The sequence below is a fragment of the Anabrus simplex genome, chromosome 2 (assembly GCF_040414725.1).
Source record: "Anabrus simplex isolate iqAnaSimp1 chromosome 2, ASM4041472v1, whole genome shotgun sequence".
NCBI classification, from domain to species: domain Eukaryota; kingdom Metazoa; phylum Arthropoda; class Insecta; order Orthoptera; family Tettigoniidae; genus Anabrus; species Anabrus simplex.
Genome location: NC_090266.1, coordinates 1,060,104,155 through 1,060,116,221, shown reverse-complemented (window position 1 = coordinate 1,060,116,221; position 12,067 = coordinate 1,060,104,155). Strand labels below are relative to the sequence as shown.

At 38.2% G+C, this 12,067-nt stretch overlaps 1 protein-coding gene across 7 annotated transcripts in view; it reads left to right on the top strand.

Moving 5' to 3' along the window:
* The window catches only part of LOC136864693 (SPRY domain-containing SOCS box protein 3), a 261,046-nt gene that overhangs the window by 135,869 nt on the left and 113,110 nt on the right, over positions 1 to 12,067 (top strand). For all 7 annotated transcript variants that reach the window (XR_011017856.1, XM_068226384.1, XM_068226383.1 and 4 more), the window contains one exon: positions 3,319 to 3,567. Coding sequence is in view for 6 of the 7 variants with exons in the window: in XM_068226384.1 (XP_068082485.1) it covers positions 3,319 to 3,567 (249 nt within the window). In the remaining variant the exon portion in view is untranslated. The remainder of the gene's footprint in view (positions 1 to 3,318; positions 3,568 to 12,067) is intronic.

The following is a 12,067-nucleotide window of genomic DNA, read 5'->3' as shown; positions in this document are numbered from 1 at the left end:
CAGGAATGTTGTCACTACCTGAAGCTTTATTGTTTTTTAAATGTATAATACTTTGTAATACATCTTGATATGATGGCTCTGATATTTGTTCTTCTGATGAGGAACTAGATGACTTGCCAATACAGGATTCTGGATCATCACAATTCAGCAAGGAATCAAAGTATTGCTTACAGAAATTTAATAATTTGTCCTGATCAGCAATTAAATTACCAGAATTAGTGTATCTCTCATAATACTCAATCTTGGTTAAAATCCTTTTTTTTAATTGTGTTGACAGTTCCATACATCTTGCAGACGTTCCTGTTTCTGTAGTAATCTTGGATTGATTATATTTGTTGTCTCAGGTAGATTTTTTTTCTTTCTACGAATTAATTTACTACATTCTTTCTGTTTTTCTCTGTATAGTTCAACATCTACATTCTTATTAGACTGCAGCCACTTATTATGCCATATTGCCACTTCATTACCTGCATCTTGACAAGCCTCATCGAACCATTTCTTTTTCTTCCAACACCTTTTGGTATCACTTTCATTGCTACTGTTGTCACGATGTGTTTTGCGTTATTCCACATTCGTTCACAAACTTCATCATGTGTTTCATCAATGTCTTCTGTAGGATCTTCTCCCAGAATATGAAATCTGTTTGTAATTTCCATATTATACTTCAATCTTTCATCCTTCAGTTTCTCAGTGTCATCTTTGCATCTTTCCTCCATCTGTGACTTACAAGAGGTTTTCAATTTAGTTTTAACAGAAGCAATTATCATATTGTGATCAGATCCTATCTCACCTCCTCTGTAAGCTATATCATCAGTTATGGAGCTTCTATACCTGTTATCAATTAGTACATGATCTATCTAATTGGCAGTCTTACCATGTCCAATAACGGACCATTTATACTAGTCTTACCATCACACGAATACAACGTTTCCTTCTGTATTTGTTTTTGTGGGAAGGTGGTACTCCGGACATTCATGTTTGTGAATGTAGTGAAATTGATTAGTCTAATGGCATTATCATTGCTTTCATCATGCAGGCTTTTCCTTCCTATTGTTGGTACAAAAATTTCTTCCTTTCCAACTTTTGCATTGAAATCACCCCAAATAATTTTCACATGTTTGAGTAATTTATTCCACAGTTCTAACAAATCCTCATGAAAGTAGTCTTTAATGTGATCATCCTTGTTGTTTGTGGGGGCATGGCAGTTCACCAGTGATATGTTAAACCATTTAAAATGTACCCTCAAATAGCATAGTCTTTCATTCACATGTTCAAAGGACAGCACTGACGATACTAGTGAATTTTGCACACAAAATGCAGTACCAAATTCGTGGGGTCCAGTTTCTTTACCACTCTTAAAAATGTACACTTCTCCATGTCCTGTATACCATTACCTAATAATCTAGTCTCTTGAATTGCAGCAGTTCCCACTCTATACTTCTCCAATTGTTGACCGAGGATTTTGAAGGATCCAGGTTTATACAGGGTTCTTACATTCCAAGTTCCTATTCGTAAAGCAGATTTCCATTGCAGGGTCGTCATATTTTGATGTCCGTTCTTATTCATCCAAGGCAGATGTGAGATATTAGTAACGACTTTTTTTTAATGCAATATAGCCGTTAACCTTATGTGCAACCCCCAACCTGGAGGGCCAGAGACTTTTCTGTCAGGGTTGCCATACCTTAGTCGAGTAGTCCCTGTTTTAAGGCGCCAGGTACTCGCCCTCACCTCTTCTATTAGAATAGGATTTGCTGGTTATAATGTATAGCAGGTGGTCTGCCAGCCAAATATTTGAGTTTTAGCAGGTACACTTACTCAACATGGGTGCACCCCCAAGGTTCTCAACCAACCGATGCTTGGAATACCCATTCAGGTCTTTAATGGAGTGGTATTCCCATTCCCTTCCCCATCCTATGCCGTTGGCCATCTAGTGGCCATCTAGTTTCTCACTCCAAGGGCAAGAGAGTGCCCTTCCTTCTACCTGCTCATCCGCCCTCCTAGGAGGCCATTGGTATTTGGTAGAAGGCGGTCTCCTTATACCGGGAGATACTCGGTCCCTGCATTCGTTAGCCGCATGTATATAATAAATATATATACAACCGTTGCCCCCTCTCTAGAATGGGGGGGTGAATGTTAGGATTTCAACGTCATTGTAACTGGGACCAAAAGGCATTTCCCAGTTTCTCTAGTTCTTTAGAGAAGGATAATGATGTACGCCCTCCAAAGCAACGTGAAGTAGTGGTGGTTGAGAACGAGGTTGGAAGTGATGTTGTGAGTGTAAATGGAAGCGACATGTTTATTTCTTCTGATGAATCGGTAGAAAATAATAGTTCACAGACTTTAGATGATTTCTCAAGAGTTCCTGGCATAACAATAGGACTTGATGAACCTCAATCCATTGACAAAGTAGTAGGGCTTATTTTTTTGTGATGATTTCTTTGAACTTGTTGCTGAGCAGACAAACTTGTACCACCAGCAAACTGCTTCATCACTCAACATATCCCCTAAGAGCTTGAAGTGGACTGATGTAACTAGTAGTGAGATGCGAAAATTTTTTGTTTTGTTTATATTGATGGGGCAGGTAAAAATGACATATTGAAAAGACTGCTGGTCAACTGATCCCCTCTTGAAACCCCCATATACTCCAAAACAATGAGCAGAAATAGATTTGAGCAGATACCACACCAGGAAACATTATTAGGACTCTTACCTAAGGTCTCCAGTAAATTTCAACATAATCAGTACAAGGTTAGTGAAGCCACTCATTTGTTTATGTGCATGCACTGTAGTACTAAGTTACACAGTAAATGGCCGGACACAGGGGTTGAGCAGTGTGATGAGCAGCCAGTCTGCAATGTGTTAAGTAGATGGCAATGATATTATTTAATAGATTCAGAAATGCTAAGTGATTTTAAGTTATGAATTGAAGAAGAGAATTCATGTTCTCTAAACATGTGTGTGTGTTACTATAGACAATAAATAAACATTGTACTTGCTAAGTATTGACAAGGCAGAGCCAAAGAAAAAGCACATTGTTTACAACAGTCAATATCGACCAACAGTGACCAGTATAGTTAAAATCATAGATTCTGAGTTGCTGGCTGTACAGTGTACGCTATTACCATAGTAGACTGGACTGGCCAGACAGGCAAATATTAAGATATATTGTGGTGTAATTTTAGACCAGATTGCTAGTTTTCTTGTGTATCCTATTGTTATCATGGGTATTTTATGAGTGTGGTGTTTTCAGTATTTTGCGATTATGTCTAGTAATTACAAAATATTTATAGTAACTTCGTATTTGTTTACTGATTTCAGGAATTGCATTCAAGTCCTTAAAAGTTGATGAACTCTATCCCATGGTGTGTTCAACAGCTGCTCAATCTGGAATTCGTTTGATCTATTCGTTTTCATGTACACCATCCTTGCAGCTTCTTTGCCTTCAAACAATGGGAGCTGATACAGATCTAGTGAAGAAGTTTGACATGGTTCCTGGTTTCAAGTCCTACCTGGGAAAGATGTATTGGTGGTTGATGTTGCCCCTTCGAAATTATCGAGAAAGCCGAGGTATGATTTGTATTGTTTAGATATTGAATGATATAGAATGTTAATGATTAGATTTCAGAATGCACAGTCGTTATACTAGACACCTCTTAGCTGAATGACTAGTTTTCTCAATGTAGTTAAAAAAATAAGGCTATTCTTGTTGATAATGTATTAGTTAAGGAATTACTTACTGGTTTAATTCAACAGCATCTTGATTATATTGCATTTGAATTGATTGCAGCTCTCTTGCATTTTATAGCAGCTGAAATTATGTGTATATCAAAGCAACGAAACTTAATGAAGCATTGCCAAAACTGGCTGGTCAGAAATCACACCAATATTGTTATTTTATTAATAATAAAATAATTTTGTACATCACAAAACACAGGGAAAAGAAAGAGATAGGAAAGGAAAGAAAAGAAAAATGTTAAAATTATCGGTTTTAGCAGATTTTAAATTTGTTTATGACTGCTAGGTTCTTCAGTCTGCCGAAACAAATTTGGATTAATAAATTTATAATCTGAAAAAGGAAACATAATTATACTTGAAAAAAAAACCCACCTTAATTAAAATAGAATGACATGCTGGAGTGGAGACAAAGCTGAATTTCATTAAGGTAAGTTCCAGATTTCAAGTTCCTAAGTATTTCAACAGAAATAAACATATTTATACATTTCTAAATATTTGAGTGCAATTTGATAGAATCTGATGATGTTCTTTTAATCACAAAACATGTCATTCTATTTTACTTATATTATTTCTTTTTCAGGTGTAACACTGTTACCCTACGTTTTCCAGATAGTTTATTAATTTATTAATCAAAATTAATTTCGTCAGACTGAAGAACCTAACAGTTATAAACCGAGTCGGAACTTAAAAGAGATGGCTTCAGATATTACCAACAACAACAACAACAACAACAACAACAACAAAACAAGTTTTAGCCGTTGGTGATATGGAAAGTTTGATTTCGTTAAATGCGGACTCTGGTATAGAATCTGAGTGAAAATAGTGTTGACAGTGGTACTGCTTGTGATGTGCAGTAAAACATCAGCAGTTACGTTATCAGTGGTGGGTTTGTGTGGGAAGACGTGGGTAATTACAGTCGGCAAAGGGGAATGTTCACGGCAGATAGTAAAGGTCCTTAAATAATTCCAATAACATGTATTATTTGCGTGTGTATGTATTGTTAACAGACTACTAAAATTTTGTTAAAATCCATTGAAACGTTTCTTATGCCTGATTAATTACAGTATTTACTCATGCATATTAGAAACCCCCTTGGCTTTTCAAGACGAAGAAAATGAAAAAAAAAATCTTGCATACAAGACACACACCCCCCCCCCCCAATTGTAATTCGTCAGAGAACAACAATTCCGCTTCAAAGCGGGTACAAGCCTTAGGCAGCTCTGATGACAAAACACAAATTTGTGATTAATTTCGTCTGTATGACCGATGCAATGAAAACACGTGTCGAAGTCGTGCAGTACATCTGTGTTTCGTAGTTAAGAAATATCCGCCTTCGTAGCGTAGGCCTACTGCAGCTCTGATGACATCGCACAAATACGTGAACAGTTTCGTGTCGGACCCCCGCATTGCAAGTATGCATCAGTCATGTATATATGTCTGTGTTTTGTAGTTAAGAATGTCCACCAGCGTAATGGTTAGCACAATTAGCTGCCGTTCTCTGGAGCCTGAGTTTGATTCCCGGTACCATATTGCCAGAGATTTACATATGGCAGGAAGGTTGATTTGCGGTAAAAATGGTACATGCATCTCCCTTCCACTGGGGGCCTGTCTAAAAAGGAGCTGTACCACCTCAGGATGAGGAAACGAGTTTACTTTAGTTAAGAAATATTCACAGTTGTTGCTAGGCCTAGTAATATAGGCAAGCGAGATCATTAACAAAGTGATCGTTTAATATCTCGTAACTCGGGCCAATATAGGGTTTTTTGGGAGAGAAGTAGGTGATAAAAACAGTCCAATCACAATTGTTTTACTCACCAACGTACCTAACAAATATTAATAGATTTTTTTATGTCCCTACTTATTTTCAACGATTTTTGGAGATGCCAAACAAAACATACTAGGGTAGGCATTAATAAAAAATGGGAGACAACGAACGCATAAAATTAAACATTATGATAACAAAACGTATTGCCACCACACCTGTAGATATCCATAAGTGTGGCAAACTTTTTTGTTATTTATTTTTATTCTTTCCGTCAAACTTTTGGCACTATTCGGGCGATAGCATACCTAACCTAAACGATGCGGTCTCTCTTATCTCATTTACAGCTGTTTGGGGTAGATCCCGATGTGATAAAATATAGAGAACATACATGAAATATACTTAAAAATAAGGGTCTGGCTTTCATCAGCCGCAGTTATCAAAAGAATGCTTCCAGTCACTACATATTACATTCAGAAATACAACTCATAACATACACTACTTATCAGCTGGTTATTTGGCACCCCATCAACAACACGGCTTCATTCAGAAGAAGTGGCTTCTGATGCACATACACCAGCTGGAAATATCAGAGACCATCTCCAGAAACCATTTGGGAATAGCTTCACACAGTTTGGACTTTATAGTCAGGAACGAAACTATTTTTAAAAGGTTCAAAAAGACGGTACCTCAAATGCTCTCTGCCTTGATTGCAGTGCATGGCTGGCGAGATGGTAGTGAAGATGACGTCACTTGGAATGACGACATGCCAGTAGTGGGGAAGTTAGCGGCGTAAGACACTTAAAATGAAAGCAGTGATCAGGTTTACTGTGTGGTAGGCCTACTGCTCAACTGACAGAGACAAATGACTGGCCATTGAGTTATTTTGTAACAATATTGCATAATATGATAATACGATACCCTTATCCCTTTTCTCTACAGGGTCAAGTATGAAGTGAGACAAATCTTCATATCGAGTTTTTATGACCGAATGCCCCTTGTGACATCGACCTCATCAGAGGAATTAATGAGATGAAATGAATGACATGGTATGAGTAACTAAAACGTATTATATTTACGTTATATGTAGGCCTAAAATTCATGTTCACATTTATTGACTTTTTAAATTTAGAATTACTGCCTTCCAACAAAAATAGCCAGTATAGCTCAGGTACATTCATAAGTTTGTTAAAGAACAGTGTAGAATGTTTACATGTACAATTTATAGCTGTTTATAGCCTAGAAGTCATGAGTTCACTACACAAAATTTGAGGTTATCGCATGTTGGACCCCTCTTTACTTTTCTTTTTGGCTGTAAAAGTGGGGGGAAAAAAGGGGTCTAATACGCGAGTAAATGTGGTGAATACCTTCACTCATAGCGTGCTTGGTGCTATACACCTCCTGTACAGAGTAGTCAGGTAGTAAAGTCTCCACTGCTGAGGGGTTAAAGATAAAAGAGGTGAGGTTCTTGTGCAGAGATAAGACATACCTCAGAGAAGGGAAAAACTACTCAAATCTCAGAACCAGCAGAAAGGAAGATGACGAACTGGAACTGTTAGCAGACAGAACTAATAAGGTCAAAGACGGAATATCAGTAAGAGACATTGAATGGGCGATAAAGAAAATGAAGTCCAGTAAGGTAGCTGGATGGTTTTTTTTTTTTTTTTTAGTGGTTTAACATCACAGTAACACATTGAAGGTTTTGGGCGAAGCAAGGATGGGGAAAGTGGTAGGATTGGGAAGGTAAGCAGCGATGGACTTAATTAAGGTACAGCTTGGTGTGAAAATGGAAAACCACCTTCAGGGCTGCCGATGGTGGGATTTGAACCCACCATCTCCCAAATGTAAGCTCACAGTTATGCGACCCAAACCACATGGTTAGGTCTGTTGGTGCTGCTGGAATTGCTATCATTTCTATTGAGATGATGAAGGCAGCATGGCATATTAGGATGCAGTGGCTCTACAGATTGTTTACAGTGATATGGAGAGAGAAAAATGTTCCTGAAGTGCAGGGAAGGGGAATAATTGCCAGGACTTAAGAGGTACATTCAACTCTCGATAACTCGAACCCTGATATGTCGGACTTCAGATAACTTGGACAACATTTTTTAAAAATAATCCGGAAGACTGAAATGTTTACAGGTAGCGCAAGGGACTGGTGGAAATCTTGCAACGCAGTGCTGCTACCCCTCTCATCCCACCACCCGCGCTGAACACAAACAGCACACCATGCCAGCACCATTGGTCTCAGCCAGTCAAGCGGAGCTCGTGCATAACAATGGCATTGATCCAGAGAAAGTGTGTTTCTTTAAGTGTTGCAGAGAAATTGAAGCTTACTGAAAAGTTACGAGTCCGGTGCTTCTGTAGCAAGTGTGTGTGAAGAATATGGCATAGTAAAACAAACAGATTTGGACATAAGAAGAAACAACGAAAAACTAAGGATGTTTGCTCTGCTATGTCATGTTGAAATAACATTTCCAGTAGAAAACATCTGATGTTACCTGGCGACACAAATCTGGAAAGTGCTCTACTATACAATGTCGATGAAACCAGGCTGTTTTGGCATTTGCTACCTGAAAATGCGCAAGCTTATAAGCATGAGGGTGATGTACTAGGTCAAAAGCTTTGCAAAGCGGAACTTTCGGCCTTATTTTGTACAAATGCAGATGGAAGACATTGCCTTAAATCAGTTGTAGTTGGCAAATCACGCCAGCCTCGTGTGCTTAAGAACATCATAGATACAGGTACTCTACCTCTGCATTATACAAATTCTAAAAATGCATAGTTCACCCAAAAAATTACAATGGTCTGGTTTCAAAAATAGTTTGTTCCTGAAGTGCGACGATTCCAAATCAAAGATCTAAAGATTGTCCTTACTGACGTCAAGGCCGTTTTGCTTGTAGACAACGCTCCACCACATCCAACTGCGATGATGTGTAGCAGTGATGGAAGAATTAAGTGCCTGGCATTGCCTCCCAGTATCACCTTACTTGTCCTGCCAATGGACCATGGTGTTATTTTGGCATGCAAAAGATTGTGCAAAAGGAAGTTTCTCGGTGTCTTGATGGTGGCTCTTGAGGAGCCTCAGATCGAAGGAGAAGACACGCGAGGGCAAAGAACATTGCAGAACCTTTGCACCTACATCAAGTCAACAATTTCTAACTGGGCTTCTGATTGTAATGAAGTAAACATTTCTGCACTTGCCAACTGCTGGAATAAATCCTTTTTGACACAGATGTAAAATATAATTTGGAGGGTTATAAGGTCACTGATTATCTTCCATCACAGTTAGCGGCCAGTGAAACAGGGCCCGTTCTAAAAGGCATTCGTAGGTGGTTAGATAGAGAAGATGGAGACCCAGGCTGCCAGATCCAGACAGATTAAGAGATCACTCTTGATTTCCTGTCTCCTACCACCAAGGACGAGAGTATGGACGAGGAGGCAAAAGAACAACAATTGTCTAAGCTGAAACTGTCAAATGCTTGTGAATCTCTGGACGCAACTAAGGTCAAAAAGAAAAGTATTAGCAGGTGGGAAAAATCCTTTGATCTTAGTTGAGTTAAAGTTGTAATCTCTGGACGTACATATTGGTGTTATAGACTCGACTTCAGACCCTGAACTACAGCCATTCTATAGACAGTTTAGGACTGCACCCAAGATAGTTGTTCGCAGGCAACATAAAATCTTCTCACAAAGGAAGCTCAACAGTTTCTTCAAACCTATCAATGTGGTGGCAGACCAATCGCCATCATGCTCCTATAACATGCCTACTGAATCAGGGTCTGATTAAGGTACTTGGTGCAGTTTTTTAGTTCTGGAATACGTAGCTGCATTATTTGTGTTTCAGCTGTGCAGTACCTCGTAGGTATTGATAGCCTTGTTTCATTAATGTTTAGTATAATATTTCTACTGTAAAGGTTATGTACAGTATTAGTTTTCATTCCTTAGGCACAATTTATTTCCCTTCAATAATGCAGATTTTCAATAACTCGGTCAGTTCTCCGCTCACTTTAGTCAGAGTTATCGAGAGTTGACTGTGTTAGTATCATCCTACAGACAACAAAGGTGCTGGGATGGATTCTGGATAAATGAGTCAGGGAAAGATAGAGGATTACATTGGGGAAGAACAGTTTGTATTTTATTTATATATAGGTCCTCTTGTGACAATTGGAGAAAAGCTGGAAGTATGGAAAAGACCTAATAATGACTTTAGACATAAAAAAAGGCATTCGACAGTGTACCACAAGACTTAATGTGGAAAGAGACACTTGGCATGAATAGAGTGAACACAATGTTAATTGCAGATGATGGTGATTTGGGGCAAGAACAAAGAAGAAATCCAGCTGCTAGTGTGCACATGGTGCCTTGCAGTTGAGTAGCTAAGTATGAAATTCATTATAGCCAAGAGTGAGACAGTACTGTTGACTGGAGAAGAGCAATTCAAAAGAGGAATACGTAAAACACGAGACCCAACTACTCTCCATTTCAAAAGTTTGGAGACTGGAGTTTAAAGCCTCACAGAAACCAAACTGCTAGTGTAATCTTACTGAAACACGCACCAAACTTTTGTCCGTTTCATTGTACACTGATTGATACCGATATTTTAAATTTATAATATTGTTTTAACAAAACAAGTGCAATTTGTTTAGACCTGTATCTACAAACTCCAACTTTAGAAATTTGCTAATACAGGATGCACCAATCAGTCATCACCAAATTTTACCTAGTCATTGCTAAAAGTCATTTAAATATTATTCTGAAGTTTTAGAATTTTTCCTTTACTAGGAGAGAAAATAATTAACTTTTTCAAAAACAACTTATTCTCAGTAATGGTGGTTCAGATGGGGTCATGTTGGTGAAGTTTTCATTGGCTAAACTTGCATGATTTAAATCATCCTGTTGGTTAATACTTCCAAAACTTTCTTAATTTCATAACGATTTTTATTTGACAGTGCCATAATATCGCTGAAGCATACCGCGTATAATGAACTGGCTGTGTTGGACGGCAACAGCATTGCCAAGTCATTGCTACTTGCCAGCCTTCCCTGCTCGGGCCAGGGGTGATAGGTTATGCTCTGTTTTATTACAATTTCCTTTCATTTTTGCATGAGGGCATTGGACCTCCAAAGGCAGGTCAAGAAATGATTCTCACTCCCTAAAACATTTTGGGGTTGTCAAATATGTATTAATATATGCAATAAAATATTTAGTTTTCTTGATTTTGTCTGGTCTTCATGAGAGAAATCACTTTTATCTTAAGGCTGGTCTCCACTGGTTAACATTTAACAACATGTTTAATTGTTTATGAAGCCTTTCTCATGGACAGTCGAGATTTTCTTCTGACGATGCAGAGCACAGTTCTCTGCGAAACGTAAAGAATGTCACCTTATTTTCTTGACACGGCATAAGCCCAAAAGCCTATATCATGACTATAAGTACGGGCCGTGAAAGCATCAATGGCAACATGAAAATATTGTTCAGTTGTGTTAACTGGTGATGGCTTTTGTCATGAATGTCTTAAGGTGAAAACCCCACGGTCATCAGTCCATATCGACAAGGAAAATTCTGAAAACGATCATCAAAATGAGAAAAAAAATTGCTAAGGAACAATCGCTTGAAGAACAAGAGCGGGAGTCATGAAAGGAGGAAGGACAACTGTTACATTAGGTGCATAAATGTCACAGAGCTGGAAGAAAACTGAATTTGAAGGCCTACGATATTGAAAGCCAAGAAAATTGATCAACAATAACATTCATTGACTATTGTTTGTTGTTATGTTCTTTGCCTCTTTTGCTGCCACTCACCTCTGATAGCAATAGTGCTGCGTGCCATGTGATAATGCCAGCCTAATACTGTTCATGAAAAGTGAGAAACTGTGCCGTTTTTCATTTGATCATGCATTTCATACAATAGCATTACTTTTAACTGTGGCATTCCAGTCATGCTGACAAAAATAGTGACGTCATTCTAATGATCTACTGTATGTCGATTTCAGTTTGATATTTGACTGTGTGTGTTACAGTATCACTGGAAAATGGATGGGTGGGCTTTAATGAAACTTTGTGTTTCAGTTTAGAATAATGTCGAGTAGGATCTTTGCTGTAAATTGTCCAGAAATTTCCGCAGGAGGGGGTGCTCCAGAAGGGGCCTAAAGCATAAAACTCAAATGTTGATTTTGCACGAAAATAGCTCGTGACAAATTTTTATTCTATACCATTTTCCAATTCGGTGAAAAATAAGGGAAATATTGGTGGCAATCACATGAAAGTCTCAAGTTCAAGAGCCGGTAACTAACTCTATAGATTGTAAGGAGAGTTGGTATGGAGATTGTTCCAACATCGCTTTAAAGGCTTTGTCCTTCTTTCATTATTTTTTTAAAAATATTAACCCGATACTTGCTTTCTTTTTATACCAGAAAGAAGAGATCAAATCAAGATCAGCAACAATGCAAAAAACTATGAAACGCAAAGGAACACGGGGAGCAAAGAAGCAAGTACGTCACGACAAGCTGCTGATAGGAAGAGACATGCCCACTTCTGATTACCCAGACAACTATACCCCTTGAAATGT